General features: G+C 42.5%; 1 protein-coding gene across 2 annotated transcripts in view; it reads left to right on the top strand.

Annotated features, from left to right (window-relative positions):
* PIWIL4 (piwi like RNA-mediated gene silencing 4) overlaps positions 1–25,338 on the top strand; it is a gene marked incomplete at its 5' end in the record, with an annotated part of 96,315 nt that extends 70,977 nt beyond the window's left edge. For both annotated transcript variants that reach the window (XM_084895378.1, XM_084895379.1), the window contains 12 exons: positions 4,276–4,396; positions 5,396–5,513; positions 7,288–7,399; positions 10,118–10,302; positions 12,633–12,705; positions 16,831–17,031; positions 18,215–18,318; positions 19,800–19,870; positions 21,937–22,090; positions 23,704–23,829; positions 23,941–24,088; positions 24,798–25,338. In XM_084895378.1, the coding sequence (XP_084751504.1) occupies positions 4,276–4,396; positions 5,396–5,513; positions 7,288–7,399; positions 10,118–10,302; positions 12,633–12,705; positions 16,831–17,031; positions 18,215–18,318; positions 19,800–19,870; positions 21,937–22,090; positions 23,704–23,829; positions 23,941–24,088; positions 24,798–24,914 (1,530 nt within the window). In that variant the 3' untranslated portion in view covers positions 24,915–25,338. The remainder of the gene's footprint in view (positions 1–4,275; positions 4,397–5,395; positions 5,514–7,287; positions 7,400–10,117; positions 10,303–12,632; positions 12,706–16,830; positions 17,032–18,214; positions 18,319–19,799; positions 19,871–21,936; positions 22,091–23,703; positions 23,830–23,940; positions 24,089–24,797) is intronic.
* Positions 25,339–26,317: the final 979 nt, after the last annotated feature.

Genomic DNA, 26,317 nt, shown 5'->3' with positions numbered 1-26,317 from the left:
ATTGCTCAGATTGTTCGCCTTGATTAATTATTTTGTCTCAGTTTCCCTTATTCCACTTGTGAAGGAGTGTCCCTAGCCTCTACCTATTCTGCCTCAGAAATAGCTCTTTAAAAGCCAAATTCGCTTACTGTTTTCTCATCCTAATCATCCTTTGGTGGCATGTGACACTAGTGGCCACGCCCACCTGGCTGGCCTGCCCGCCTTGACTCTGGGGCATATCCCAGGTGGTTCTCCACGAGGGTTCAGATGGTTTTTCTCAGCCTCTTTTGACGGGTCTACCCCCCTTGCCCCCCACCTTAAATGCTATTATTATCCTCCATTGTCCCCTCGTACATTTTGAGACCTCTCAAATATACTATTTTTGCCTTGCCCTCATTTGTCAATTACATACTCATCTATTTTCAGACCATATTTGCATGAGTATCCTGCAGGCATCTCAAACTAACATAACTCGTGCTGAATTCATTGTCCTTCTCATTTCCGCTCCTCCTGGGATTTCTGCGTCTAGGGGAAATCATTGGCTTCCCTGTTCTGCTTCACCCTCACCTCCTCTTGTCACCAAGATGAGTACTGCACTGCCCCCTTTATCCTTGAACTCGCGCTGGAGCCCGAGCCCTCCCCAGCCCGGTTCGCGCCTCAGTTCAGGCCCTCTCACGGGTTCCCATCCCACCCGGGGAATTCTGGATTCCCACCCTCACGGACCTGTCATCCTCACTGCCACCAGAGAGCTTTCTGAAACACCATCCAGAGCTGTGGGTAAGAGCTTAGCCCTGGAATAAGGTGGCCCTGGCAACTCTGTGTAACCTCGGGCAAGTCACTGAATGTGAAGTGTCGTCTGTAAGGGGGGTCATCTGCCTGCTGTCATGGTGCTCTGTGAACACTGAGCGAGAGAATAGGGCACACAGAGCATTTAGCACATTGTGCCTGCCCATTGGGAGCACTGGGTAAAGAGTGGAGACCCTGCCCCCTTTCCCCAGCCTCTCCTTCTCATCTCTAGCGTCACACAGTTTGTCCCAGCTTCGCGTCAGCCTCATGTCCCGAAGCATTCCCACCACGAATCCCAGGCTGCTGTCGCCCAGTCCGCTTGCTGCCACTAAATGCTCCTCAGCTTTTGCTCAGGTTCAGGAAAGAAATCTGCCTAAAGCCACCCCCTACCTTTCTCCGTCTTCAGCAGGTGAAATCCTGGCTTCAGGGTCATCGTCCTCTCTTTTGTGAGGTCCTTTCTGGCTCTGCTTCCTGCAACAGTCAGAGAAGAGCCGGCTGTCCTCAGAGCTCTTTTTTTCTTCTTTTTTTTTTTCTTTTTTTAATATATTTTATTAATTTTTTACAGAGGAAAAGAGAGGAATAGAGAGTTAGAAACATCGATGAGAGAGAATCATCTATCAGCTGCCTCTTGCACACCTCCTGCTGGGGATGTGCCTGCAACCCAGGTACATGCCCTTGACCAGAATCGAACTCGGGACCTTTCAGTCCGCAGGCTGACGCTCTTATCCACTGAGCCAAACCGGTTTCGGCATCCCCGGAGCTCTTGTACCACATATCCCGCTGCTTCCGGAACACTCTTCCTTCCAGAACAGGGCCGGCGCCTGGCCAACCCCTGATGCCTCGAGCCTCACAAGGCATCTTGTGCATAAAATGTGCTCCAGAGTGTGTGTGTGTTGAACACAAAGTGTGGGCAACATGTGGGTTTCTTTTCTGTGTGGTTAAGTTGGTTCTTCCTCGAGCAGATGTATGTCGGGACCTGTGACATGCGGAAGAGGGAGGCATTGTGAAAGTCCGCTCACATTCTTTGAAGTGAGTTTTGTTCACTACATTTATCTTGTAATTAGGGAGGAAAAGAAACACGTTGTGCCTTTTTTCTAGAATGTCCTCCTCCTCCCTGTCCAGGAAAGGAACACTAAATTATGATAATTGAAGGTGAAGGGCATGTTGATAATTGACTTTTATGTTTCTCTCTCTTATTTTCTCATAAAAGATATTTTCATAGGCTAAGAAAATTGGGGCAAGGAAGAGGGTAAAGTTCATCTTATGACCTAGCATAGCGGGGAGAATTCTGGCCATGCTCCATGTAAATAGAATAATCCTCCCTCCTCCCCCACAATGAGAAGGTAAACAAAACAAAACCAAAAAAGAAAGAAGACAGAACAACATGCAGAACACTCTCTTTCTGGAGCAGGTCCCAGCTTTGTTCAGGTTGTTACCCAGGAGTCCTTCTACCCCCCACATTTTCTTCAAGGTGCCCTCTGGACTCTGCGTCCTTCCTGAAGCTTTTTCTGGTTTAAAAGCCATAAATTGTCTCACCGTTTCTCCCCCTACTCCCATTCCCCTTTCCAGACCCCAGTACTAAATGGTGAAACAAGCAAAGATTCTCAAGTCCTAAGGGATACATCCTGGCCATGCTAATGTCCAGTTATGGGGCCTTGGGAAAGTTAATGTCTCATAATCTTTCTTCATCTGTGAAGGGGATGATGATAATATGTCTCATAGGCTTGTTAAGGTTAAATGAGGAGAAATATAAATACCTCGCATATCATTATTTGTGCTTCTCATCCACCTTGCTTTATAGGTAACTTATCCACCCCAGTTCCCGGAACGTGGTGGGCCCAGGACGTGTACTGAATTAATGAAGTCATGTATAAACACTCTCCCTTCTACAAAGGCTCTCCAAGCTTTGTAGTATAACACTTTAAATTGCAATTTTCTAAACTTTTTTATTTTATTTTAATGACTAAAAGTCCTTACTGAAGTGGAGACACGCTCACTTTCTTACTTAATTATGAGTATTGATGTCAGTATCACACAGTGCCCAGGCATTTTGTAATTCATAATTCCCGTTGTTCAGTCATTAGTGCTGAGCGAATTCTGCTGGAAATGAATGTTAATTGGAACCTTTGCTTTTGGAAGAGAAATGAACTTTTGGCAAGGTGAAAATACTGAAATTCTGAAAATACTGAAATGGGAGAAACAAGGGGGTGAGGTAGGAGCTCATTAAAAAATCAGACATAATGCTAATGGTTCCATGGGCTGCTGTTCTCATTTCAGAGGTGAGGAAAGGGAGGTAACTTCTCCAGTATCATTGTCCAATTTAGTAGAAGGGTTGGGGGTCCGATTCACATTTGCCAGACTTCACAGCTGCTTCTCTATAACATCTGACAATCCTGGAAGCTAAGCTCATTTTTTTGAAAAGCTGAGGTTGACTTAAAATAACTCTTGACTCCAACTTGTGTATAGATATTTTCAAAATGAATGCGAGATCTTGGAGCTCATTAGTTATACATGGGCAACCCACCTTAGTCATCAGTAGTGGAGATGCTGTCCTTGAGGCAGCTACAGGAGGGTCAGGCACTATGTATGGAGCCAGCTGGAGGCTCTTCTGACTGTGGGTGAAACCCAGAAGAGAGTATGGAAATGATTAAAAACAAGACAGAATAATGTTGTCCTATCTGTATATTTAAAAGCCTAAGCCGAAACCGGTTTGGCTCAGTAGGGTAGAGCATCGGCCTGAGGCTAAAAGGTCCCAGGTTCGATTCCGGTCAAGGGCATGTACCTTGGTTGCGGGCACATCCCCAGTGGGGGGGTGTGCAGGAGGCAGCTGATCAATGTTTCTCATCAATTTTTCTAACTCTGTATCCCTCTCTCTTCCTCTCTATAAAAAAATCGATTATATATATATATATATATATATATATATATATATATATATATTTTTTTTTTTTTTTTTTTTTTTTTTTTCTTTTCTGGTAGCTATGATGCAAACTGACCACCAGGGACAGATGTCAATGCAGGAGCAGAAACCACAGGCATGGGAACATGGAACAGACTGATGAATCTCAGAGGAAAAGGAGGATGGGGGAGGTGGGAGGGCAGGCAGAGATTAACTAAAGATCTTATATGCATACTAGAGGCCTAGTGCACAGATTCATGCACAGGTGGGGTCCTGGCTTGTGGGGATTGAGCTGAAACTGGCTCTCCGACATCCCCCGAGGGGTCCCAGATTGTGAGAGGGTGCTGGCCAGGCTGAGGGACACCACTGATGTACAAATCCGTGCACCTGGCCTCTAGTGAAAGATCATTAAAGTCTGGCCCTCTGATATAAAAGATAGAACCCTAGAAGAATGAAGTAGAAATGACTAGGTAACCATGGGATTTTTTTTTTCCTTCATTGAAATATGTACTTATCTGTCCATTTTGCGATTACCTTGTTGTTTATAAGCAGAGATGCTCATTTTACAGTTCCCCTATTAACTTTTCCCTCATTTATCTTGCATCCTATAGCAATATGATATTACTTTATCTGACCTACATCAGCCAATGCTGGTTAGTCTGTTGAAAAGCAAGAGAAATGACGTTGAGGCTCGGATGGTTCACCTGATACCCGAGCTCTGCTTCCTGACAGGTAATGTTTGTGGTTTATGGTCCAGCAGGTTGCCAATCTGGCGCAGGCTTCGGACACTTAGCAGTGGGAAGGGCCTCCTTCAGTTAGCTGAGCACCTGAGCCTGAACTCAGCCCATGGAGGAGGGACCTTTAAGGACTTGACTTGCTGGTAGAGAAAGTGGGGAGGATAAAGTGCCCTTTGGAAACTGCGTGGCACAGCAAAGGTTACCTGTTTCCTTCATCTTCGGTATTCCATTTGTTATGTTGATGTCAAATAAATGGGCCCCGGATGTTTTCCTAAACCCAAGCTGCTGCCCTTCATCATTTCTTGAGACTCACTGGTTTAGGAAATGATTGGACTGTTTCTCCCGTGGCCTGTGCCAAAGGACCCTTATTTTCCTTTTGCTTGTGCTTCCCGAAGGTCATCTTCACTGTGGAGTGGAATCTGCGTAACTGTCTCCAGTGCTTTTCATCACGTTCATTTGATTGTCAGGGTGGGACTAAGAAGGGAGGACTTGCACTTTTTACATTTTTGTATTGCTCTAACCAGTGAGGGTGTGTAGATGTTTACTTTGCGATTGGAAATACTCATAAGGATATATTCCTTGAAGGGAGGGATGCTTCATCTAGTGGTGTTCTGAAATTCCAGATCTGCACATTCATTCACTAAGCACTTGAAATGAGCATGGTTAAGGGATGTGCCATGAGTGCAAAATGCAGACTAGATTTCTAAGATTTAGTATTAAAAACTCAATACATTTGAAATGATAGTATTTTGGATATATTGTGTTAAATAATACACGCTACTTAAAGTCCCTCCCTCCCTCCTTCCCTCCTTCTCTCCCTCCCTCCCTAACATGGCTACTAGGATAGTTAATACGAGACGTGTGGCATCATTTCTATTGACGAGTGCTATCCAGACCCTAACTCTGAAAAGCTTACACTGTGCCTGAGATGGGTTGGGATTACATTGTAGACTATTCACTTTTTTTTCACTTCATTTTTGCTAACATTTCATAGGACTGACTAGCCAGGCAACGTCGGATTTCCAACTGATGAAGGCTGTGGCGGAGGAAACGCGGCTCAGTCCACAGGGAAGGCAGCAGCGCCTGGCCAGGCTTGCTGATGACATCCAGAGGTACGGGGCATCTCCCCAGGACCAGATGTATAGTACTGGGCATAGAACTGGCTGATCTGTGGAATGTTTCATTCCCTGGTGAGAATGTCTCATTCCTATTGTCTCAGATCGAGGACCTTGTGAATTGTGTTGTCCTGGGTCACGTTGGCTGAAGTACCACCCAGTTCAACTAGACCTGTAGTCGGCAAACTGCGGCTCGAGAGCCACATGAGGCTCTTTGATCTATTGAGTGTGGCTCTTCCACAAAATACTATGGCCTGGGCGAGTCTGTTTTGAAGAAGTGGCGTTAGAAGAAGTTTAAGTTTTAAAAATTTGTTTCTCAAAAGAAATTTCAATCGTTGTACCGTTGATATTTGGCTCTGTTGACTAACGAGTTTGCCAACCACTGAACTAGACCGTTCTGCTTTCATCCATTTAATAAAGTGAGGCTCTGGATGATAGTTTGAATGAAGAACAGTGCTGTAATTGAAAAAAAACAAAATCTGCCCTGCCAGCGTGGCTCAGTGGTTGACTGTCAACCTATGAACCAGGAGGTCATGTTTGAATTCCCGGTAAGGCCCATACCCAGGTTGTGGACTCGATCCCCAAAAGGAAGCATGCAGGAGACAGCCCATCAATGACTCTCTCTCATCATTGATGTTTATCTCCCTCCCTCTTCTTTCCTCTCTGAAATCAATAAAAATATATTTTAAAAAACAAAAACAAAATCCTTCTAAACTACTGCTCGAGGCCCCCAATATTCAGGGTCGGGAATGTTCAAATCCTAATAGAGTGGCTGCCGCATACTGATCATTAGGAAATCTCCTCTGTTGTCTCTTTAAACTTGGGAATACCTTTGTGCCCTTCGGTTCAGCACACCTGATTCTCAGATGGCATGCCTGCACTCATCTGTGACCATGAGCTGTAACCTGTGGTGGGAAAGCTGAGCTTCTCCCTGTTGACCTCCTAAAGTGTCACTGTCTAGTACCATAGCCTCACATAACTATTGGGCACTTAAAATGTGGTTAATGCCACATCTTGGAACGGTTACCTTTTGGCTACATTGGGTTAAAAGTATACATGTATATAAATAATTTTACTTGTTAATTTTTATTTTTTTAGTGCAGCTACTGGAAAATTTAAAATGAAATATGTGGCTTGCTTTATATTTCTACTGGACAACATTGTAGAATGATCTTTCAAAAATATATATATTTTTATTGATTTCAGAGAGGAAGGGAGAGGGAGGGAGAGATAGAAACATCAACGATGAAAGAGAGTCGTTCATCGGCTGCCTCCTTTATGCCCCACACTGGGGATCGAGCCCGCAGATCAGGCATGTGCCCTGACCGGGAATCAAACCGTGACCTTGTTCATAGTTGGATGCTCAACCACCATGCTATACCAGCTGGGCTGATCTTCCTTCCTCTCTCTCTAAAAAAAAAAAAAAAAAAAAAAAAATCTTCAGAGAAGTTTTAGAAGTTTGCTCAAGGTCACATATCATTAAATGCTAGCACTCAGAGTGAAGCCGGTCTGTCTGATTCACAGCCCATTTTGCTAACCAACACGCTGCACTGGAAGCTTTTCCATCCCCGCCAGTCCCAGATGGGCACAGTCGTCCCGCAATTGTTTTCAGCAGGAGAAAAACTGTTAGTGATTGCAAATAAGTCGGGAATCCTAAAACAAACAAAAAATCAGTCTCTGAATAATTCAGGAAGTTATAATTCTGTCTCTAATTACTAAATTCTTTAGAAAACAAGCACTTGAATGACTTAAGCCTCAACTCTATCAACAGAAACAAGGATGCTCGTTTTGAGCTGGAGACCTGGGGGCTGCATTTTGGATGCCAGATGTCACTGACTGGCCGGGTTGTGCCTTCTGAAAAAATACTAATGCGAGATCACATAGTAAGTGCAGTGATTTTGTATTTATTTAACAGTATTTGCCTGAATGAGTGTGTGTTCCATCATACGCCAGAGTGACCAAGTGGGCTTGCCATCTTGATTAGGTTTCTCTGTGCCCATATTCATACACTCCCTTTGTCCTAAACCTCGAGGTCCCCTCTGTTTTCCTTTTCAGTTTTCGGGCACTTACCCGGCTTAGCGGCACCCAGAGGACATGATTGAGGTCAGTCAGTGTGATGTGGTGTCACATTTAAAGGTGCATTTTAAAAAATGATATTTTAAGCCATTACAATTAAAACATGCCCACTTATTATAGGATACTGTTACTACTCTTATGTCACTAAAAAAAAAAAAAAATCATAGTACCTGGGAAAAATTCTACTAACCGGTGAAGGTTAATTTTAATACGTTTTTTCTTGATACCAGAGTTGTATTTATCCCAAATTAAAATGCTGCTCAATTGGCATAAACATGAAGAAATTTGCACAGAGCACATCCCCAGCCATAGCATTTAGGGAGGAAGGCATTCTGAAACTTCAGGAGACCAATCATTGCCTCTTCAGGGCTTTAGGCTTTAGTTGAAGAAATTAATCTATTTTCTGCAAAATTGTGCATTATATTTCTACTTTTTCCATGTTCCTCCCCATTTCAAAATCCAGTTACATTTTACTTTATTGTAAAGGCTCTCTTCTTGCCTTATTTGATATAAACTGACACGTCTAAACCAATCTAACTGAGCAAGGAATGGTTTGTGTTGGCAGAATGCAGATTTTTTTTCACCATTTCTTTTTGTTAACCTATTCCAAATTACCAACACCTTACTGGAGAAGCCGAGGGAAAACTACTTTTGAAAACAAAACATAATTTTGTAAAGTACTAAAATGTAGGCCCCCGTTAGGACTCTAGTCAGGAGTCAATAAAGAGAAGCTCAATTTTAGTTCCACATATAATCAGGATTTAAATATTTAAAATGATTTGTCTCATCATCTCTGTATGAAAAGTCCTGTTTGTCAGAGCGTTTCTTGCATTTTTTGGCCTGGAAACTGATCTCCATAGTAGACAGAGCACTAAAATGAAGTGACTGCCCTCTAGAGGTGGTGGGGATGGCTACAGGTGGCTGAGTCATTGACCTCTTGACCAGTTCTGCTTTTCTGAATTGGGTTCCAGGAAATGAGTAAACTAAAGGTTTATAGACACCAGAATGGGTCTTGGGCATTTGTCCTTGGTCTCCTTCCAGCCCTTACAGGTGGGAGCGTGGGTGAGAGGGCCATGGTGCTCCTCATACTGGCTGTAAAGGGAAGGAATAAACCTTGGCTCCAGACAGAACCTTTCATGGGAGGGCTAACCCTTCCCCTCATTCTCAGGCTAAGGCCTCCTCTTGTAGCTGAGTCCCTGCCTCGCCACCTACTGTCAAGGCATCATGAGGGTGGCTGGTGGTTGGAAGTCAGAGTGCTCGGTGGAAAGTGCCCTGGCTGAAATGTCAAGCAAGACCAGCATTCTGACCCTGCCACTGCCACCAACTGCTCCATAACCTGCTTCAGCCACAGCTTCGGCGTCTGTAAAACAAAAGGATGATGATGCTTCTTAAACATTAATGCGTAGATGAATCACCTGGCAACTTAGTCAAATGCAGATCCTGATTCAGGAGGTCTGGAGCGGGACCCAGAACTAGGTGTTTCCACAAGTTCACAGCACTAGCCATGCTGCTGCAAGACAACACTTGGAGGAGCAAGGGAGTAGATTGCAGTGTGGTTCTCCTAAATTCTAACAGTGGCTCTTCCTGGCTCACCATACCAAGGACACTTCTATTCCAGTTCAGCCCATGGGTATAAGCAGAAGACTAGTGACCAGCGTGACCAGTGTCACGTCTCCCCTCTTCAGAGCAGGGAGCTTGCTTTCCCTGGACACCCGGGGAACCTCCCGAGTGAGCAAGGAGCTTGCATCCTGGCCTCATCTTTGCTCCTAGATGTAGCTACATACATTCTTTTTTTTTTTTTTTAATATATTGTATTTTATTGATTTTACATAGAGAGGAATTGAGAGGGATAGAGAGTTAGAAACGTCGATGAGAGAGAAACATCAACCAGCTGCCTCTTGCACACCCCCTACTGGGAATGTGCCCGCAACCAAGGTGCATGCCCTTGACCGGAATCGAACCCGGGACCTTTCAGTCCGCAGGCCGACGCTCTATCCACTGAGCCAAACCGGTTTCGGCGCTACATACATTCTTATATGTATATTCTTATACATATATTCCTAACTGCCCTGTGGGGTTTGATGGTTTTACTGTGAGGACCTGGCGTGTCAGTGATCAGCATTTTCTGTTTGACCTACTAAGATGCCTAGAGTAAAGAGACCAATTAGACAGTCGCCTCGCCTGAGCCATTTATAGTCGGGGTCAGAGATCCTTCCAGCTGGAAGGGAACCCAGAGATCTTTGAACCAGCCCCCCACTTTGCACACAGCAGAGGCCTGTGAAGTAAAGGGACTTGTCTAAGGCTCTGCAGCCACGGTTGGCCGACCCGGGGTGATGCTCAGATGCCTCCACTCCCAGGAAGCACCTTGGGTTCTGTTTACACTTCCAGAGCTTGTATCAGTCTCTCCAGTGTGAATAGCAAACTGTACTAAATGGTTCTCTTAAGATAATGTGGACCGTCTTCACACTCCTTATTTGTTTTCTAAATAAAATGTTCAACCCTATCATGGTCATTATTTTTCCCAGTGCCAGCCTGTGTCTGCTGCTGATTGGTCCAAGGATATTCGAAGTTGCAAGGTTTTAAGTGCACAGTCTCTGAGTAAATGGCTGATTATATGTAGCAGCAGAGCTGAAAGCATGATCGAGCACTTCCTGAGCTGCTTGAGAAGAGTTGGAAGTTCCATGGGGTTTAATGTGGACTATCCCAAAATGTGAGCATGCCCTGTCAGTCACTCCAACCTTTCTTATTTGTGTTTAGTTTGGTTAGAATCTAGGAAATAAGAGCTGATTTAGCTATAAAAGCTTCTTTATCTCAGCAAAGTTTCCTAATAGAAAGTGCCAAGAAGATAGTTTTAAGTCAATAGACTTTTGCAATGATTAAATTTTCATACAGTTTAAATATACTTCATTTTGGTCTTTGTAAAACTTACCTTTTCAGGTTTTCTTTTTTGTTTGTTTGTTTTGTTTTGTTGTTTTGTTTTTTTTTGGCAATAGTCTCATTACCTCAAAGTCTTTCAGTAGTCATTCGGGTATAAATCCATATATTGCCTTCTCAGATTTTTTTTTTAATTTTTCATATTAGTTATTTATAATACTTAACAGCAAATAGGATAGTACAAAAATGAAAGTTGCGTTTCCTGACTTATTTGGTAAATTTTATGCTATACAATTGGATGTAAATATAGATCTGAAGTAAGTTTTTCTGATGCTGTTACTTTAGTATAAAATGAGTCATTTACGTAGTGTTCTGATAAAACCAAGGCCATTCATTAAGTTTTTCAACATTTATTATCTACTCTATGTTAGATGATGCCGGTTTGTGGGGGATGAGAAAGAGAAATTAGTTGCTTTCAATTTAGTAAGGGATCCAAACATACCCAAGCACACTCCAAACTGAACAAGCTTGTTTTCTTTTTTAAAAAGTCATAAAGTTGGTCATGTCTCGTTCTATTGAGCTTGATATGCTTAGCAAGGAGCTTTTGCTATCCTTAGTAAGGATACTTCTTCCCTTGTGATGTTGGAGATGCAGATGTCCTCATTGGGATGGGAAATTATTCTTAAACACATAGTTGCTAACTAATTACATCAGCATGTTGAAAACCACAGATCTTTCCAAAGCCCCACTTTACACCACAGTTTAGAATTCTCCTCTGACCAAATCTGTTAACAGATTGCCTAGTTTGAGTTTTACCTGCTCTAATTTCTCTTAAACCATGAGCTAATGAATAAGGCAGGGGAAGACTAATGAAAGAAGCCACAGTCAGCAGGCCTTGGGCTAGCACCTGTCTCACACCACTTCCATGAGCAAAGCCCATGCTCATGTTCTGTCCCTGAGCTGTTTTATTTGAAAGCCCATATTTTGTTCCATCTCCTCCCCCCGCCTCCCCCAGTGAAGTATCCATTTACCCATGAGATTTACATGCATAGTGTCTCCCACCTGAAACATTTGCCAGATGACTTTGGAAGGAATGGACAATAAGACAGCGGTCTTTGCATTCAAGAGATTGAACTGGACAAGTCAGAAGCATTTAGTTGGTTTAACAGAGCTGTACACTTTCTGACAGCTCATTGGAATCAGCAAGCAGGAGGCCGTGGTCCTGCCCCCTGCTGGGCAAATTTTAAAAGTTCATAGGGCATTGCGGCAGTCCAGTCATATTCCCTCAAAAGAGGCTGATTGTACATAAAGAAAGTGGATTTGGAAATTCCTCCACGAGGGAATTATTTCTGTAGCCTCTGGCCCCTAAGCACAGAACAGATCATTGATGAGTACTTGCTGACTGTTTGGTTAAGGCAGTGTTTCCCAAACTTCTCTCATGATGAGAATCACCCAGTGGAGTTGTTAAAACACAGATTCCTGAATCCCAACTAAGAAGTGCTAAACTAGAATTTTTGGGAACTACTTAAGTATACAATTTTACCTGTATGTTCCCAAAAATTCTAGTTTAGCACTTCTTAGTTGGGATTCAGGAATCTGTGTTTTAACAACTCCACCGGGTGATTCTCATCATGAGAGAAGTTTGGGAAACACTGGGTTAAGGCTTCAAACAAGCTATCACGGAGGGGAGGAAATCTTTTAGTCTGAATCATACAGTTTCAAGATTATTAGCTGAATATTTTGGTCTCTTTAACCTGATGGTTTTGAAACATTCATTTTAAAATTCTTATGGCGATTTGGCATTAGAGAAATCTTACTCCTAGTTTAACTTGAATCCTATTGAGACTTGTGATTTCCAAACTTCGCTTTCAATCTCATTTTGAGCAACAGAATTACTAATTGTAGGGATACCAGGCAGTTCAGAAAATTTTATTTCCCCCCAAACTACTTTTAAGCTAGTAAAAATAGTTATTAGATAATTCTGGCATATCTTGGCATGTAAGAAACGATTTTAGACTCAAAAGGTTGTCACTTTTCTCTAATGATTTCCCCCCCCTCAAATTGCCAGTCTGTTATAAAAATCCACTTGTATTATTTTAACTCTATATGATTATGTGCTACTACAAAGGGGATTTTATATCTTCAAAATTAATGTTTTTTATGCAGCATAAAAGTACAGGAAAGTCCGGCTGCATTTTTTGGTGCTCTACAGAAACATGTTGATCCTGATGTTCAATTGGTGAGTACAGGATCATTTTTGTGTTCTTATGTATAATTTTTATTTTTCATTATAGGTTACGGTCTTGAAAGAATCTGAACATGATCTCCTGTGATGTTTACAAATTGCTGTGCACTTCCCCAAGCATCCAAGAAAGTATTAATCTTAGTATTTTAATCAACAGTTTATTTTTCTTTCCTATATCTAATATTAATTTGAAAATACATGTTGTTCCCTCTAAATTAGGGGTGTCGAACTCAATCAGAGAAGGGGCCAAAATCTAAAATCCAGCCTAAATTGCGGGCCGAATGGTTTACTGAACAGTCATAAACTGACAATGTCATAAACTGACAGCGGAGTGCAGTGATGACAGCGCGGTGCGGGCCACATTGCAAGGCCTGGAGGGCTGGATTTGGCCCTCGGGCCTTGTGTTTGACACATGTGCTCTAAATCAACCTCTTGGGTGTCTATACATATTTTTCTAGTTCTTGGAGGTGGGGGTTCATCTTTCACTTGAGATTTAAGATAAATTGATTCCCATCTTATCCCATAAATGTTGGGGCACCCGTGTTCTTTCCAGTGTTTCAGAGATTCTTGGAGGGTGAGTCTTTTCCATGTCACCAATGGCCCCATGTTCCTGCTTCCCCTGAATTCTTGCCTTCCTGTGTGTGTTTATCTTTGTGAGTGCCATTTCCTTCTGCATATCATCAGCCAGTGGGATTTCCACAATTGCCTAATTTTCCAAAGTAGTCGTGTGTGTGTGTGTGTGTGTGTGTGTGTGTGTGTGTATCTGTGTGGTGTGAGATTGACTTTGCACAGGATTTGGGGCCAAGGTTGGATGACATCACATTCCAACATAGCAGACAAGTTAAAATTGACAGCCCTGTTCTTACAAAACCTCAGCCATCCCTGTTTCTTGGAAGTTTGTGCTCTTCTCCGAGGCGGAGGCCTCACACTGCACTGCAGTGCCTTTCCTGTCCCATCCCCTCCTCTTGCCTCCTGGCTCATTCATCCCAGCTCCCTGCATTCCTGCTCAGATCTCTTGCAGAGCAGTTCAGCTCTTTTAGTCTAACACAGAATAAATGCTCCGTAATGATGCTGTAATAAACAAAGGGAATTCTCACCCTCAGGGCATGTGCTTTTTTTTTTTTTTTTTTTTTTTTTTTACCCTGGCTGGTGTGGCTCAGGGTGGTGGGTTCCATTCCAGGTTAAGGCACATACCCAGATTGTGTGTTTCAACTCTGGTCAGGGTTCATATGGAAGGCAACTCTTCAATATTTCTCATCTCTCTCTCTCTCCTTCTCTCTAAAATCAATAAAAAAATAAAATATAACTTATAGGAAAGTTGCTAGTATAAAACACTCCCATATACCATACCATTCACCCATATTCCCCAATTGTTGACATTTTACATTTGCTTTATCATTATCTATCTACCATCTATCTATTGTCTTATCTATCTACCTCGTTTTTCCAAAAACCATTTGAGAGGAAGTTACAGACATGATATTCCATTAGCCTTGAATACTTCAGTGCATATTCCCTACAAACAAGGTCTCTCTCCTGCAGAACCATAGGACCACCATCAGAATCAAGAAACAGTATGACCAGCTAATCCACAGACTCTGTGAACATTTTTCCATTTGTATGTCCTGTCTATAAAAACGGTCCAATGTATTGCACTTGGTTGTGCTGTCTCTGTAGTTTTGTGTGCAATCGGGAACAGTTCCATATTTTTTTCCTTGCCTTTGATGGCCTTCTAATTTTGAAGATTATAGGCCAGTATTTTGTATAATGCTCCTCAATTTGGGTTCGTCCAATGTTTCCTTATGATTAAATTCAGGTTATACACTTTGAGCGGAAGTATGAATCTGTGTTCTCACTGCGTCCGAAAGGGTACCCTATTGATTAAGGTGGTACCTGTCAAGTTATTCTTTTTCTCTTTATAATTAGTTATTTTTTCTTTTTGATAGGGAGATACTTTGAGACTCTATTAACATCTATTCCTCATCCAACTTCTACCCACTAGTTTTAGAATCCATTAGTAATTCTTATTTGAATCTGTTATTTCTATGATGGTTGCCAAATGGTGACTTTCTAATTCTATGCTTCCTTCTACATTTATTAGATGCCATTATATTATACAGAAAAGCTCCCTTTTTTCTCCAATTCTTCATTCATCTATTTATATTGGTTTGGATCCCTATTTTACTTAGAATCTTACAGTCCATTACTACTATTTATTTTTATGCCCAAATTGTCTCTGGTTTTTCCAGTGAGAACCCCATTCAAGGTGGCTTCTGTGTCTTGTTGACATGTCCCACCCACAGATAACTGGCTTACACTATGGTCTTCTTGCTGTCTGGCACACATCTCACTGTCTGGCACAAGGAGATATGCCAGGCTAATTTTGAAGTTTTGCTGTCTAGCTCTGAAATCAGAAATTTCTCTAATGAGCCATGATTCCTCTGGGTAAAGAACAGTATTTGGAAACCAAGATCTGGGCATTGGACATGCTCACTTGCTACTGAAGTGGCCCTGTCCCATGATCTCTCAATGGGCAAAGCTAGGGCAAATATATGCATACATGTGCCTGCATGTATATACATATATATCATGCATAACTACATCTACTTTATTACTATAATACACTAGAGGCCTGGTGCATGAAATTTCCTGCACCCTCTCCAATCTGGGAGCCCTCAGGGGATATCCTGACAGCTTAGGCCTGCTCCCCATGGTTCTCTGCCCTCTGTGGGGCTTGCCTGCTCCACACTGTGGAAAGTGCCAAGCAGGCCATGCTGGGTGCTGCCTGTGGGGTATGCTTCATTGCTCCTGGGCTGCTGAGGCTGTGCTGGGTGCTGCCTGTGGCCACGCTTGTCTACTCCTCGGTCGCTGCGATGAAGGCTAAGCAGGCCGTGCGGGGAGCTGCCTCCTCCCTGCTGTCAGTCTTCATGGATGAGGTTAATTTGCATACTCACTTCTGATTGGCTAGTGCGTGTTGCAAAGTGACTGCCAATTTGCATATTTATCTTTTATTAGTGTAGATGTACTTATGTATGTATTAAAAACATGTTCACGCCTCTAGTTTTGATTCAGTACCACAGGAAAGCATTCTCCCTTTCCAAATTTATACTCCTCCTCATCTGCTAGTGGACGCTATTATTTTCTAAATGTATGCTATCCCTGAAGTGTAACCAGTCTCACTTGGCTCCCACCTTCTTCGGCCCTGGTCCTATTGGGCCACTGCCTTGCTTCTACCACCTACCTTGTGTGGCCCCAAACTAATTGGATGGAAGGAAGGAAGGTTCCTAAGATAATTTTGCTGACAATTTAAGAATACCTTTTCCTACTTTCTATAATCAAGTGTAAATAACTTTAGCACTGGGCATTATGATTTTGAACAGATCTATAGGTGAAAAGGTAACTTTGTTTTCTTTTGCTTATCATAGTTTCTATAGTTTTCTATAGTTTAGGGGGGTTTTGAAGTTAGAGACTAGAAGGTAGAAAGGAGGTGGAGGTAGTCCAGGGAAATACCTGATAAGTAGGGCAGGGACAGAGCTGGGCGGACTTAAAAAGTATCAGGGGACCCGGAGTTTCTTTCTCCTTAGTTTCTCTTTTCCCATATCCCTACTTTCAAGTACCAGGAAATAAAACATACATTGTTTTTGTTTCCTTTATTTTGGTTGTTTAGTACATAATGGGAAAAAGACCACAGTGTAAGCCAGATCTCTTTGGGTGAAGTTGGGAGCAGATGGGTGAGTCAAGAGAGCCATAGAGGGTCATGCAGAGAGGGGGCAGGTGGCTGGAGAAAGAGCTCAGTTAAGTTCCCTCGGCCAACCCTCCCCCTCTGCTAGTGGGAACTTAACACGACAGAGTGAAATCAGTAGAGAAATGAAGGGGATGGGGAGGGTTGGCCGAGGAAGATGGTAAGATGGAGTTGGGCCTGGTGGAGTGGATGGCTGATGAGAAGGCGTTTCAAATGGCCTTGATTAATTGTCAGAGTTTAAAGACATGTAGGCATGTTCACATTTGCCTCTTAAAAACTTAAGGGCAAAAGATGTTTGAAGAATCCATGTATTTATTTTTCTTTAAAAAGGAATTTCTAAGCACAAGTAAATTGACTCTTTTTTGCTTTGCTTTTAGGTCATGTGTATTCTGCCTTCCACTCAGCAGAACTATTATGAATCCATTAAAAAATATCTGAGCTCCGACTGCCCCGTCCCAAGCCAGTGTGTGCTTGTTCGGACCTTGAGTAAACAGGGAATGATGATGAGTATTGCCACCAAGATTGCCATGCAGATGACCTGTAAACTCGGAGGCGAGCTGTGGGCCGTTGAGATCCCTGTGAGGAACCTGTCACTCTTGTCCTTTTAGCAACTAGTCAATTGATCAATTCATTTTTTTTTTAATATATATTTTTAAAATTGATTACAGAGAGGAAGGGAGAGGGAGAGGGAGAGAGAGAGAAACATCAGTGATGAGAGAGAATCATGAATTGGCTGCCTCCTGCACAGCCCACACTGGGGATCAAGCCTGCAACCCGAGCATGTAACCTGACTGGGAATTGAACTGTGACTTCCTGGTTCATAGAGCGACACTCAACCACTGAGCCACACCAGCCGGGCTGATTAATTCATTTTAAAAAAATGAAATCAAAATAGAGTTTTTACAGGATCCCAGAGGTATTTGTTTTGCTTGTTAAGCTCTGCTCTCGGTTAGGCTTACCCAAGCCACTGTGAAGGTGTGCGTAGGTGAGGCATAGCCCCCGTTCTCAAGGAGCTTCAGTTAAGCTGATAACAGAATAGTTCATGGGAGAGAGTATAGTTTGCCATAGACTTGGAAGGACTTGCTTTAGAGCCTCGGCAGCTATTTAAAATCTGTGTTCCATGGCCTTTGCCTTTATCTGCTTCCACCAGGTGTTAACTTTCAGAGTAGTCTTGCATCCTGGTTGGGCCTCCCCAAACCTTGGAGAGTTGGCAGAGCCTGTCATCTGAATCTCTACACTGTGTGGGGAACTGAGAAAATCCTCTCTCTTTCCTGAACTGTGGCCACCGTGGGAGGAAGGGCGGGAATGAGAAGTGAGGGAATGTAGCCCATTCTCATGCTTCCATAAGCAGGGTGACCCCAGCTGCATAGGCAGGTGAGGAGTCCTTAGAGATAGGAAGAAAGGGGGCTGGGATTCCTCTTCAGATTCCTTCTGCACGGAGGCAAGGGATAAATGGATTGAGCACTTTCCCAGGATCCTTTGAACCACTGATGACTCATGGCCATCTCCACAAAGGATGGTTGCTATTTTGGACTCTAGTGAGTCTCTTAAAGCAAAGTACTGCCATATTCTTCCCTTCCTCTTGAAGTCTCTTTGGCTCCTGGTTTAATAATCTGCTTCACCTAGACCTTGCTCTTCCTGGCACATAGCTTAACTTGAATAATTAAATAACGGGGGTACTTTTTAAAGCTTTCATATTAAGTCATTGTTTGAGGAAATAATACCGCATGCCATTAAAATCATGAAAAATTAATTTTACAGTTAAAGTCCCTGATGGTAGTTGGTATCGATGTCTGTAAAGATGCATTCAACAAGGGAATGGTGGTGGTTGGATTTGTGGCCAGTATTAACCTCAGAATCACCAGGTACTTTTACAATGATTCTAACATATTCTTCCACTATCTAGATTATGAATTGTGGTTTAACTAAAGACTATACAGCAAGGAATAGTTTGTATTCTTTATTTACTAGTATTTTTAACATGTGAATACTTAAGGTCATAAATAATACTGACATATATAAATGATTGATAATATTGGGGTAATACATTGCCACATTAAGTAACTATTTTTACACATACATTAGGACAATTGCTCATATGCTAGTCATATTCCCAAAAGGATGGCCATGTAAAAATCCATCTGCATTTATTTTTTGAACATCTGCACTGTATTTATTAGCCATTGTACTAGGAACTTTACATACATTATGTCAAACAGTTGAGAGTCAGATTGCCTGGATTCATGCCTGTTATTATACTATTACTAATGCTCACAGACACTTGATATGATGGCTGTTCGCACAACTATTAAAAACAAAAGGCAGGAGCAAAAAACGTAGGCAGGATTAGGGATAACATATTAAACATGAGCTCATAGTTCTAATTAAATTGTAGTTCTTAAAAATGTTTCCATGTTTGTAACTAAACTTTGCTTCGAGGCAGTAGGGGCTGTTGGCAAATTCCTTCTTCCTAGACTCCAGCTGTTTGATTTACTCCATTAAGTTTGGTTGGGTATCTATTTGGGATTGTGGAAAATAGGAAAAGTAGCAGCATGCTTCCAACTTCCTTCCAGGCTGAAAGAGATCCTTGTGACATGTATCACTTCCCTAATCGAGCAGATAAAGGATGTCCAGCCAGCTAGCAGCATCTTAATTGCATCATTACTGTGGCCTCTATTTAGAGAACCATAATAATGCTGACAGCATACTTAGTATTGTCATGACATTCATTTTCTAAGTGCTTCAAATTAATTGATGACTTTAGCAAGAAAACTTGCTTCTGAACTATAAATAAGTTTATCATGTTAAGTTTTTTAAGTTCAAAAGGCTCACCATTAGAAGTGAGAGATTATGCTTGAGAAATCTTTGACTATTTTGAAAGTAGAAATCTACTGCTAAACTAATAAATTCCTTTATAATAATAATCTAGAGGCCTCTAGTAGTGCTTTTTATGTGGCCAGTGTTAAGCACTGTATGTATATTATCTAATTTAATTTTTACAGTAACCCCGTGAGGTAGTAACTATCATACCAGCTTATAAATCCTTGTTACAGGTGAGGAAACCGAAGCTTAGGTTTGCACAGCAGAATCACGTAATTGATGAGTATACAGCCAGGATTTGAACCCAGATGTGTCTGATGTCAGCACAATGCTTTAGTTTCTCCTTTCAATAAATTTCATTTTGGGCGGAGGGTGATATTTTAATATAATTGTGATCCTATAGCATATACAAAATGATGAACAACATTGATTTTTTTAACTTGTGATGTTTATTTCTTAACTTAACCCTAATGCATGTGTATAGTAGCAATTTTTGAACTTTACCTTTGTTCTTTGCTCACTTTAGGTGGTTTTCCCGCTGTATCCTTCAGAGAACAACCACTGAGATTGCAGACTGCTTAAAAGTTTTCATGATCGGTACTACAACTGTAACAATGTGGGTGGGCTCCAGGACTCAAGGTCCATGTGCTGATAGTAGAGCAGATAGGAGGAAGCAACTCCGCACGCCCACCTGAGCCAGAGGGCAGCCAGTGGGGGACCCCCAGAGCTGTGTCCTTACTCTGACAGTCAGACTGCGGAATTCACATTGTCGTCGGCATGTGATACACAGAAAGCCAGGAGGAGGGAGAGTTTGTAGCTGCTGGTGGCCCTGGCGTGTAGCTTGAAGGCCAAAAGAAACCTACCCCAGAGGAACGAGGATAGCACAGAGCAGTGTTGGGTATAGAAATAGGAGAGAAGCTCTGGGGATGTGTGCAAGCTGTGTGGCACAGCAGGAGAAGATGGGGAAGACAGCAGGTGAGGAAGGGTGCCCTCTTCACAGTGTGACTTGGTGAAAAGAGGGACCTGGAGTTCCCACCCTCTACCAGCCCAGGCCTGGCATTGTCTTTGTTTTTAAATATTTTTTATTGATTTTGTACAGAGAGGAAAAGAGAGAGATAGAGAGTTAGAAACATCGATAACAGAGAGTCATCGATCAGCTGCCTCTTGCACACCCCCTACTGGGGATATGCCCTTGACCGGAATCGAACCCGGGACCCCTCAGTCCCCAAGCCAACGCTCTATCCATTGAGCCAAACCAGTCTTGGCCCAGGCCTGGCATTGTCATTCCTGAATGGTGTGCTTGTGCACCTCACTCCCTTCTTGAGCTGTGTTTTCCCATCTGTAAACTTTGGTTTTTGTGTGTGTGTTGTTTTTTTTTTAAACAAGATTCTTTTTTAAAAATAAATATATATATTTTATTGATTTTTTTACAGAGAGGAAGGGAGAGGGATAAAGAGTCAGAAACATGGATGAGAGAGAAACATCCATCAGCTGCCTCCTGCACACCCCCTATCGGGGATGTGCCCGCAACCAAGGTACATGCCCTGGACTGGAATCGAACCTGGGAACCTTTAGTCTGCAGGCCGACACTCTGTCCACTGAGCCAAACCAGTTAGGGTAAACTTTAGGGTTTTTTAAAGATTTTTTTTCTACCATGAAAGTGAATTTTGGTGATAGGTGGAAATAGACTTACATATATGATCATCTTCTATCAACTTAAAATGAATTTCCTGGATGATAAACTTATACAATTGTATATACAATATATACACAAAAAGAATCGCTGCATCTTTATTATATTATTACCTTCTTCTCACTTCAAAACCTGGTCTCTCTTTTTTTTTTTTAATGGTTATGAAAAGTTTCTGTTGGATGGGAGTTACTGTCTGGTCTCTTACTATCTGATTTCTAGTTAGACTGGGTGGAAATGTTTACAAAATTCCTATTGTCAGTGAGATGTGGAATTTAATTGGGTGAGTCCCTGTGGAGATGCTTCCAGAGGAACAGCCAAAGTCTTTCCTTATATTCTCATATCCATGCTCGTTAAGAAAATGAACTAAACTTATCCCAGTCTGTATTTATTGAGAGGATTTAAAGATTGAAAAAACTAAATTAGTGTTAATTTGGTTCATGTAAATGGAATTTGTATGTCTATTGCATGAATTAAGTTTTAATTTATTGCTTAAGTAATAAAATTTTACTGCTGCAATATGTTAAGCTTAAGAACCTATTTTGCCATAGAAATAATTATGATTTCTCAAATAGCAAAGAGGCAGGAATGTTCTCTAAAGTTATTTGTTTTTATGTTATTGCAAATAGAACCTAAGTTAGGCATTACCCTATTTCACAGTGGTCTGAAACAGCAAACTTATTGAAACATTGAAAGACAATTTTAAATAATTTTTATTGATTTCAGAGAGGAAGGGAGAGGGAGAGAGAGATAGAAACATAATTGATAAGAGAGAATCATTGCTTGGCTGCCTCCTGCACAACCCCCACTAGGGATCAACCCACAATCCAGGCATGTGCCCTTGATCAAAATCGAACCCTGGACCATTCAGTCTGCAGCCAAACCAACTAGGGCTAACCATTGAAATTTAACGGGGATTGTATTCTTTGTTGGGGTTGCACGAGTCATTGTTTTCTTACACCAAATTCTGCAGGAGCACTCAACAAATGGTACGAGTACAATCACGGTTTGCCCGCACGGATTATTGTGTACCGTGATGGTGTCGGAAATGGTCAGCTCCAAACACTCCTTGAATATGAAGTTCCACAGCTGCTGAGCAGTGTGACAGAAGCAAGTTCAAATGCCAGGTATTCAGTTAATTGTTCTTTGTCCAACTCCTGATTATAGCACACTTGTTGTAACTGTTAGAATTACTGTATGTCAGCACATCCTTTTTAGGCAGTTACGTTTTGCTCTGTTTCTGCATCTGGATGGATTGATTTCCCCTAGATGGGAGGTAATCGGGATGGTCTTACATAAACAGTCTGGGAGGCATGAGCTTTGGGCGCCTGGGGGATCTCCTCCAGAGCCTGACACTGAGATGCAGCAGAAAGCCTGCGGGGCTGCTGGCAGGTGAAGATGCTCAGACATGTTAACGTGCCATGGGGGAAAAACAAGCTATGGCTGCAGCTCAAGGCCCAAATACACACACAGGGCTGACCCTCTGAAGCGCAGGCACTGGCGTGCGGCCGAGGTCTACGGCAGGGAGAGGAGTGAGTGCCGTGAAAGCCGAGCTGCATGTGGAAATGAGACGGTCTTAAACACCAGGCACCTCGCTCCTTTGCCACGTGGCTAGCTTCCATGTTTCAGTACAACATTCATTGTCAAGTGCAAGAAAAATATTAGAACTGAAAAATGGGGGAGGATGATAATCTGAAGATATTCAGAAAGCATCTTCCCATCAGTGCACAGTGGGCATCTGTAGGGTTGTAACACCCCCAGCACCTCCATCAACCAAGTGTTGCAGCCAAGAGCCACAAGGAGCTGCCTTAACCTCTTCAGTGACTGTTTGGAGGGAAAGCATCATGGTTTGAGGGCAAGATCATCTTCAGCTGCATCCAATTTGTCAGAGCCCAGATCTCTCCCTCTTCACCGATGGCAGGTGAATGTGTCTATTCAGATTCACAAGTGTGTGATTCGGGGATTGCTGAGAGTGCTAAGGAGTTAGTTTTCTAGCACTAGGAGATCAATGTTTAAGTCTCAACATTGGTAACGATAATATGTACTTTAAATCATTAAAATGCTTAAGGTGAAATTTCACAGTGGCCTTTGCATCCCAGAGGTCCCTTCCAGGATGGCCGATTCTTGGATTTCGCCTTGGCCTTCCCAAATGCTGCCTTTACCACGTGGTCATTCAGCATTTGGCCCAAAGGTGTATTTATTTGGTTCACCCACCCATCCTTTCAAGAGTGTGTTTTGCATGGTTCAAAAGCGATGATTTGAAGAGTAAGAGGGACTCGTGGTTCTTCCTTCCCTATTCAGAAATTGAGAGGCAGACTGAAGGTGAAAATAGAGGGACTATTGCTACTGGAAAACAATCTTGTCTCCACAGATAATTCTGGAAAATCATTTTGTAGAAGTGCTAACTTAGTTTATTGTCCTTTTAACCACCACCACCTCCCCCCCACCCCCTGTTAAATGATATAAACTAGCCAAATGATTGGACCTCCCTTATTTCTTGCAGCAAATGAGGACAATACCTAATTTTAAAAATTGTATGTTCTCTGAAGGAGGAGAGATTGGGGGTGATTTTTATTTTCTTCATTATTGCAGTGCTTTTCTAATGAGTTTATTAATTCATTTATTCAATCAGAGCTTAGAATTACTATATGTCAGCTTATCTTTCTTTAAAAGTCAGAATATAGAAAGCGGCATGGCTTGGTTTTTGGCTGTCTTACTTTCTTGTCTCTCTGGCTCCAAGCTCCAAGCTGTCGGTGATCATGGTGAGGAAGCGGTGCATGCCACGGTTCTTCGTGGAACAGAACCGCGCCTTACAGAACCCACCACTTGGCACCGTGGTGGACTCAGAGGCCACGCGTCCTGAGTGGTAAGTGCTGTTAGAAAACTGACGTTCAATGAAACCTTACTGTGTGTTGTTCAGGTATGGCCTCATTTTGTTTGCCTTCGTTCTCACATTCATTCCATTTCCCACCCTCAGGTATGACTTTTACTTGGTCAGCCAAGCCGCCTGTCGGGGAACTGTTAATCCCACCTACTACAACGTCATCTACGATGACAACGGCTTGAAGCCCGACCACATGCAGAGACTGACATTCAAACTGTGCCACCTCTACTACAACTGGCCGGTGAGTGACAGCCATTTACTGACATTCGAGTACCGACATTCAAGGTTCCCGCCCAGGAATTCTTCCCCAGTTTACCTTTGTATCTCTACACCTCCCATAATGCCTGACTTTTCACAAAGGAGAAATGAATGAATAAGTGAATGAATGAAGAACTATTTGAGTCCACAATGGGAGAAACCCAGTCTATCATAGAAATTAAATGGCAATAACTACTAATACATTAATATTTATAATTCCCAGAGGACATTACTGTATGAACTCATTATCTTATGCAAGCCCAGGAGGAAAAGAGGATATTGTTATTTCCATGTTACGGTGGGGGTAGAAGCCAGCTCAGAGGTCTGGTGGGAAAGTAACAGGCCTGGCCCTGTGCTGTGACCTGAGCATGAGGCCAAAATCTGCTCTCACAGTCCAAGGTCAAGATTTGTCCTGAACCCCTGGGAACATTAAGTAGAAGAAAACATAGATTAGCCCTGAGTGTGGTAGCTCCCAGTGCCCAGCACCGTGAAGCCAGACCGGCCTCCGGCTCATTCTGCCCAGTGAGCATGAGGCCCAGGGAGCCAATGCCCTTTGTTGGTTGGGTCTAGCTACTGTTTACTCACAAACATATCCTATTGTGTATGTAACCAGTAGATGAAGAATCTCAGGGGGAAATCGCTTAGAAGAACAAGTTATCCTCTTACTTACCACCCATACTTACTCCTCTCAGGGCTTAGTCAGTATCCCAGCACCGTGCCAGTACGCCCACAAGCTGACCTTCCTCGTGGCCCAGAGCATCCACAAAGAACCAAGTCTGGAGCTGGCCAATTCTCTCTTCTACCTGTGATGGCACGAACCATCAGCATTGCCGGATGAAGAATCCCAGGAGTAGGCAGTGTACTCTTTACAAATCTGCCATGAGCTCGAAGCTGTGACTGAGGAAAGGAGATTGAGCCAGCTTTAACTTCTGGGGAAAACAAAACAGTTTAATTTGAAATCGTTCAAAAGGAATGTATGTTGTTTTATTTGAAAGCTAAATGCTTGGCATAGATTCTCGTTGTGGTATATGGTATTAAAATGTACCATCTCCTGTTAGTAAGTCCACAGAGCTGAATACCCTCTAAGAAAATGTGTTTGCATGATGTTTTAATGGGTAGGTAAATGGGGTCTAATTCCCACCGAAAATGTTTCAGAAGTGTTTTTCATATTACAGAGCATTTTGTAGAGTGGTGTAAGTAGTTATTAGAAAATAAAAACAATTTTAGAGCATCGTAGATTGTGTTTATCGTTATTTGAATTTCAGTTGAAGTTACATGTGAACCTTATTTACCATAAGTGTTTTCAGCAAAGACTTTTACCCACTAGGCCTCATTGGCATCACTCTTGAGTTCTGTTTCTAACACTGAACATATCACTTGCTCTCTTGATGGCGCTTTATTTCACTTCATACAACTACTCTCATTGAAGACCTTGCTTCCTACTGCACTGAGAAAACACTCCATCCGAGAGGACTTGCACAGGCTTCCATTCCCTCCGTCTAAGGGTCTCTGTGTGCATAGACCTTCCCTTGTTATCCATAAGTAAACATGTCTCTGCTCTACGGATGGCTCTCACCTGTGTGCTCACTCCTCTCCCTCTGGCTGGGAAGAATGCTGCTCTAGTCCTTCTTCCCTCCCTCAGCTGCATCATCAGTCTTCCCCTGATCACACTGATCATTCCTACCAGCAAGGTAAATGTGCTGTGATTTCTTCCATCTTTTAAAAAGTACATTTTTTATTGATATCAGAGAGGAAAGGAGAGGGAATGAGAGATAGAAACATCAGTGATGAGAATCATTGATTGGCTGCCTTCTGCATGCCCCCCACTGAGGTTTGAGCCCAAAACCCAAGCATGTGCCCTGACTGGGAATTGAACCGTGATCTTCTGGTTCATAGGTCAATGCTCAACCACTGAGCCACATCAGCTGGGCTATTTCTTCCATCTTAATAAAGAAACTATTTCCCCCTCCACTTACCATCCCAGTTTTTTGCTCCTCTTTTTTAGAAAAACTTTAAAAAATGTCTATCCTCAATGTATTAAATTCTTTAATCAGAATTTCACAACCACCACATCCAAATTGCTTTTGTCGCCCTGGCTGGATGGGTCGGGTGAAGCTTTGTCCCATGCACCAAAGGGTTTCGAGTTCAATTCCAGACTGGGCACATACTTAGGTTGTGGGTTTGATCCCTGGTCAGAGCCCATATGAGAGGC

This window comes from Pipistrellus hanaki (assembly GCF_964339955.1).
Source record: "Pipistrellus hanaki genome assembly, chromosome: 9".
NCBI lineage: Eukaryota > Metazoa > Chordata > Mammalia > Chiroptera > Vespertilionidae > Pipistrellus > Pipistrellus hanaki.
Note: the sequence above shows the minus strand (reverse complement) of the source record. Positions and strands in the feature narration are given on the sequence as shown.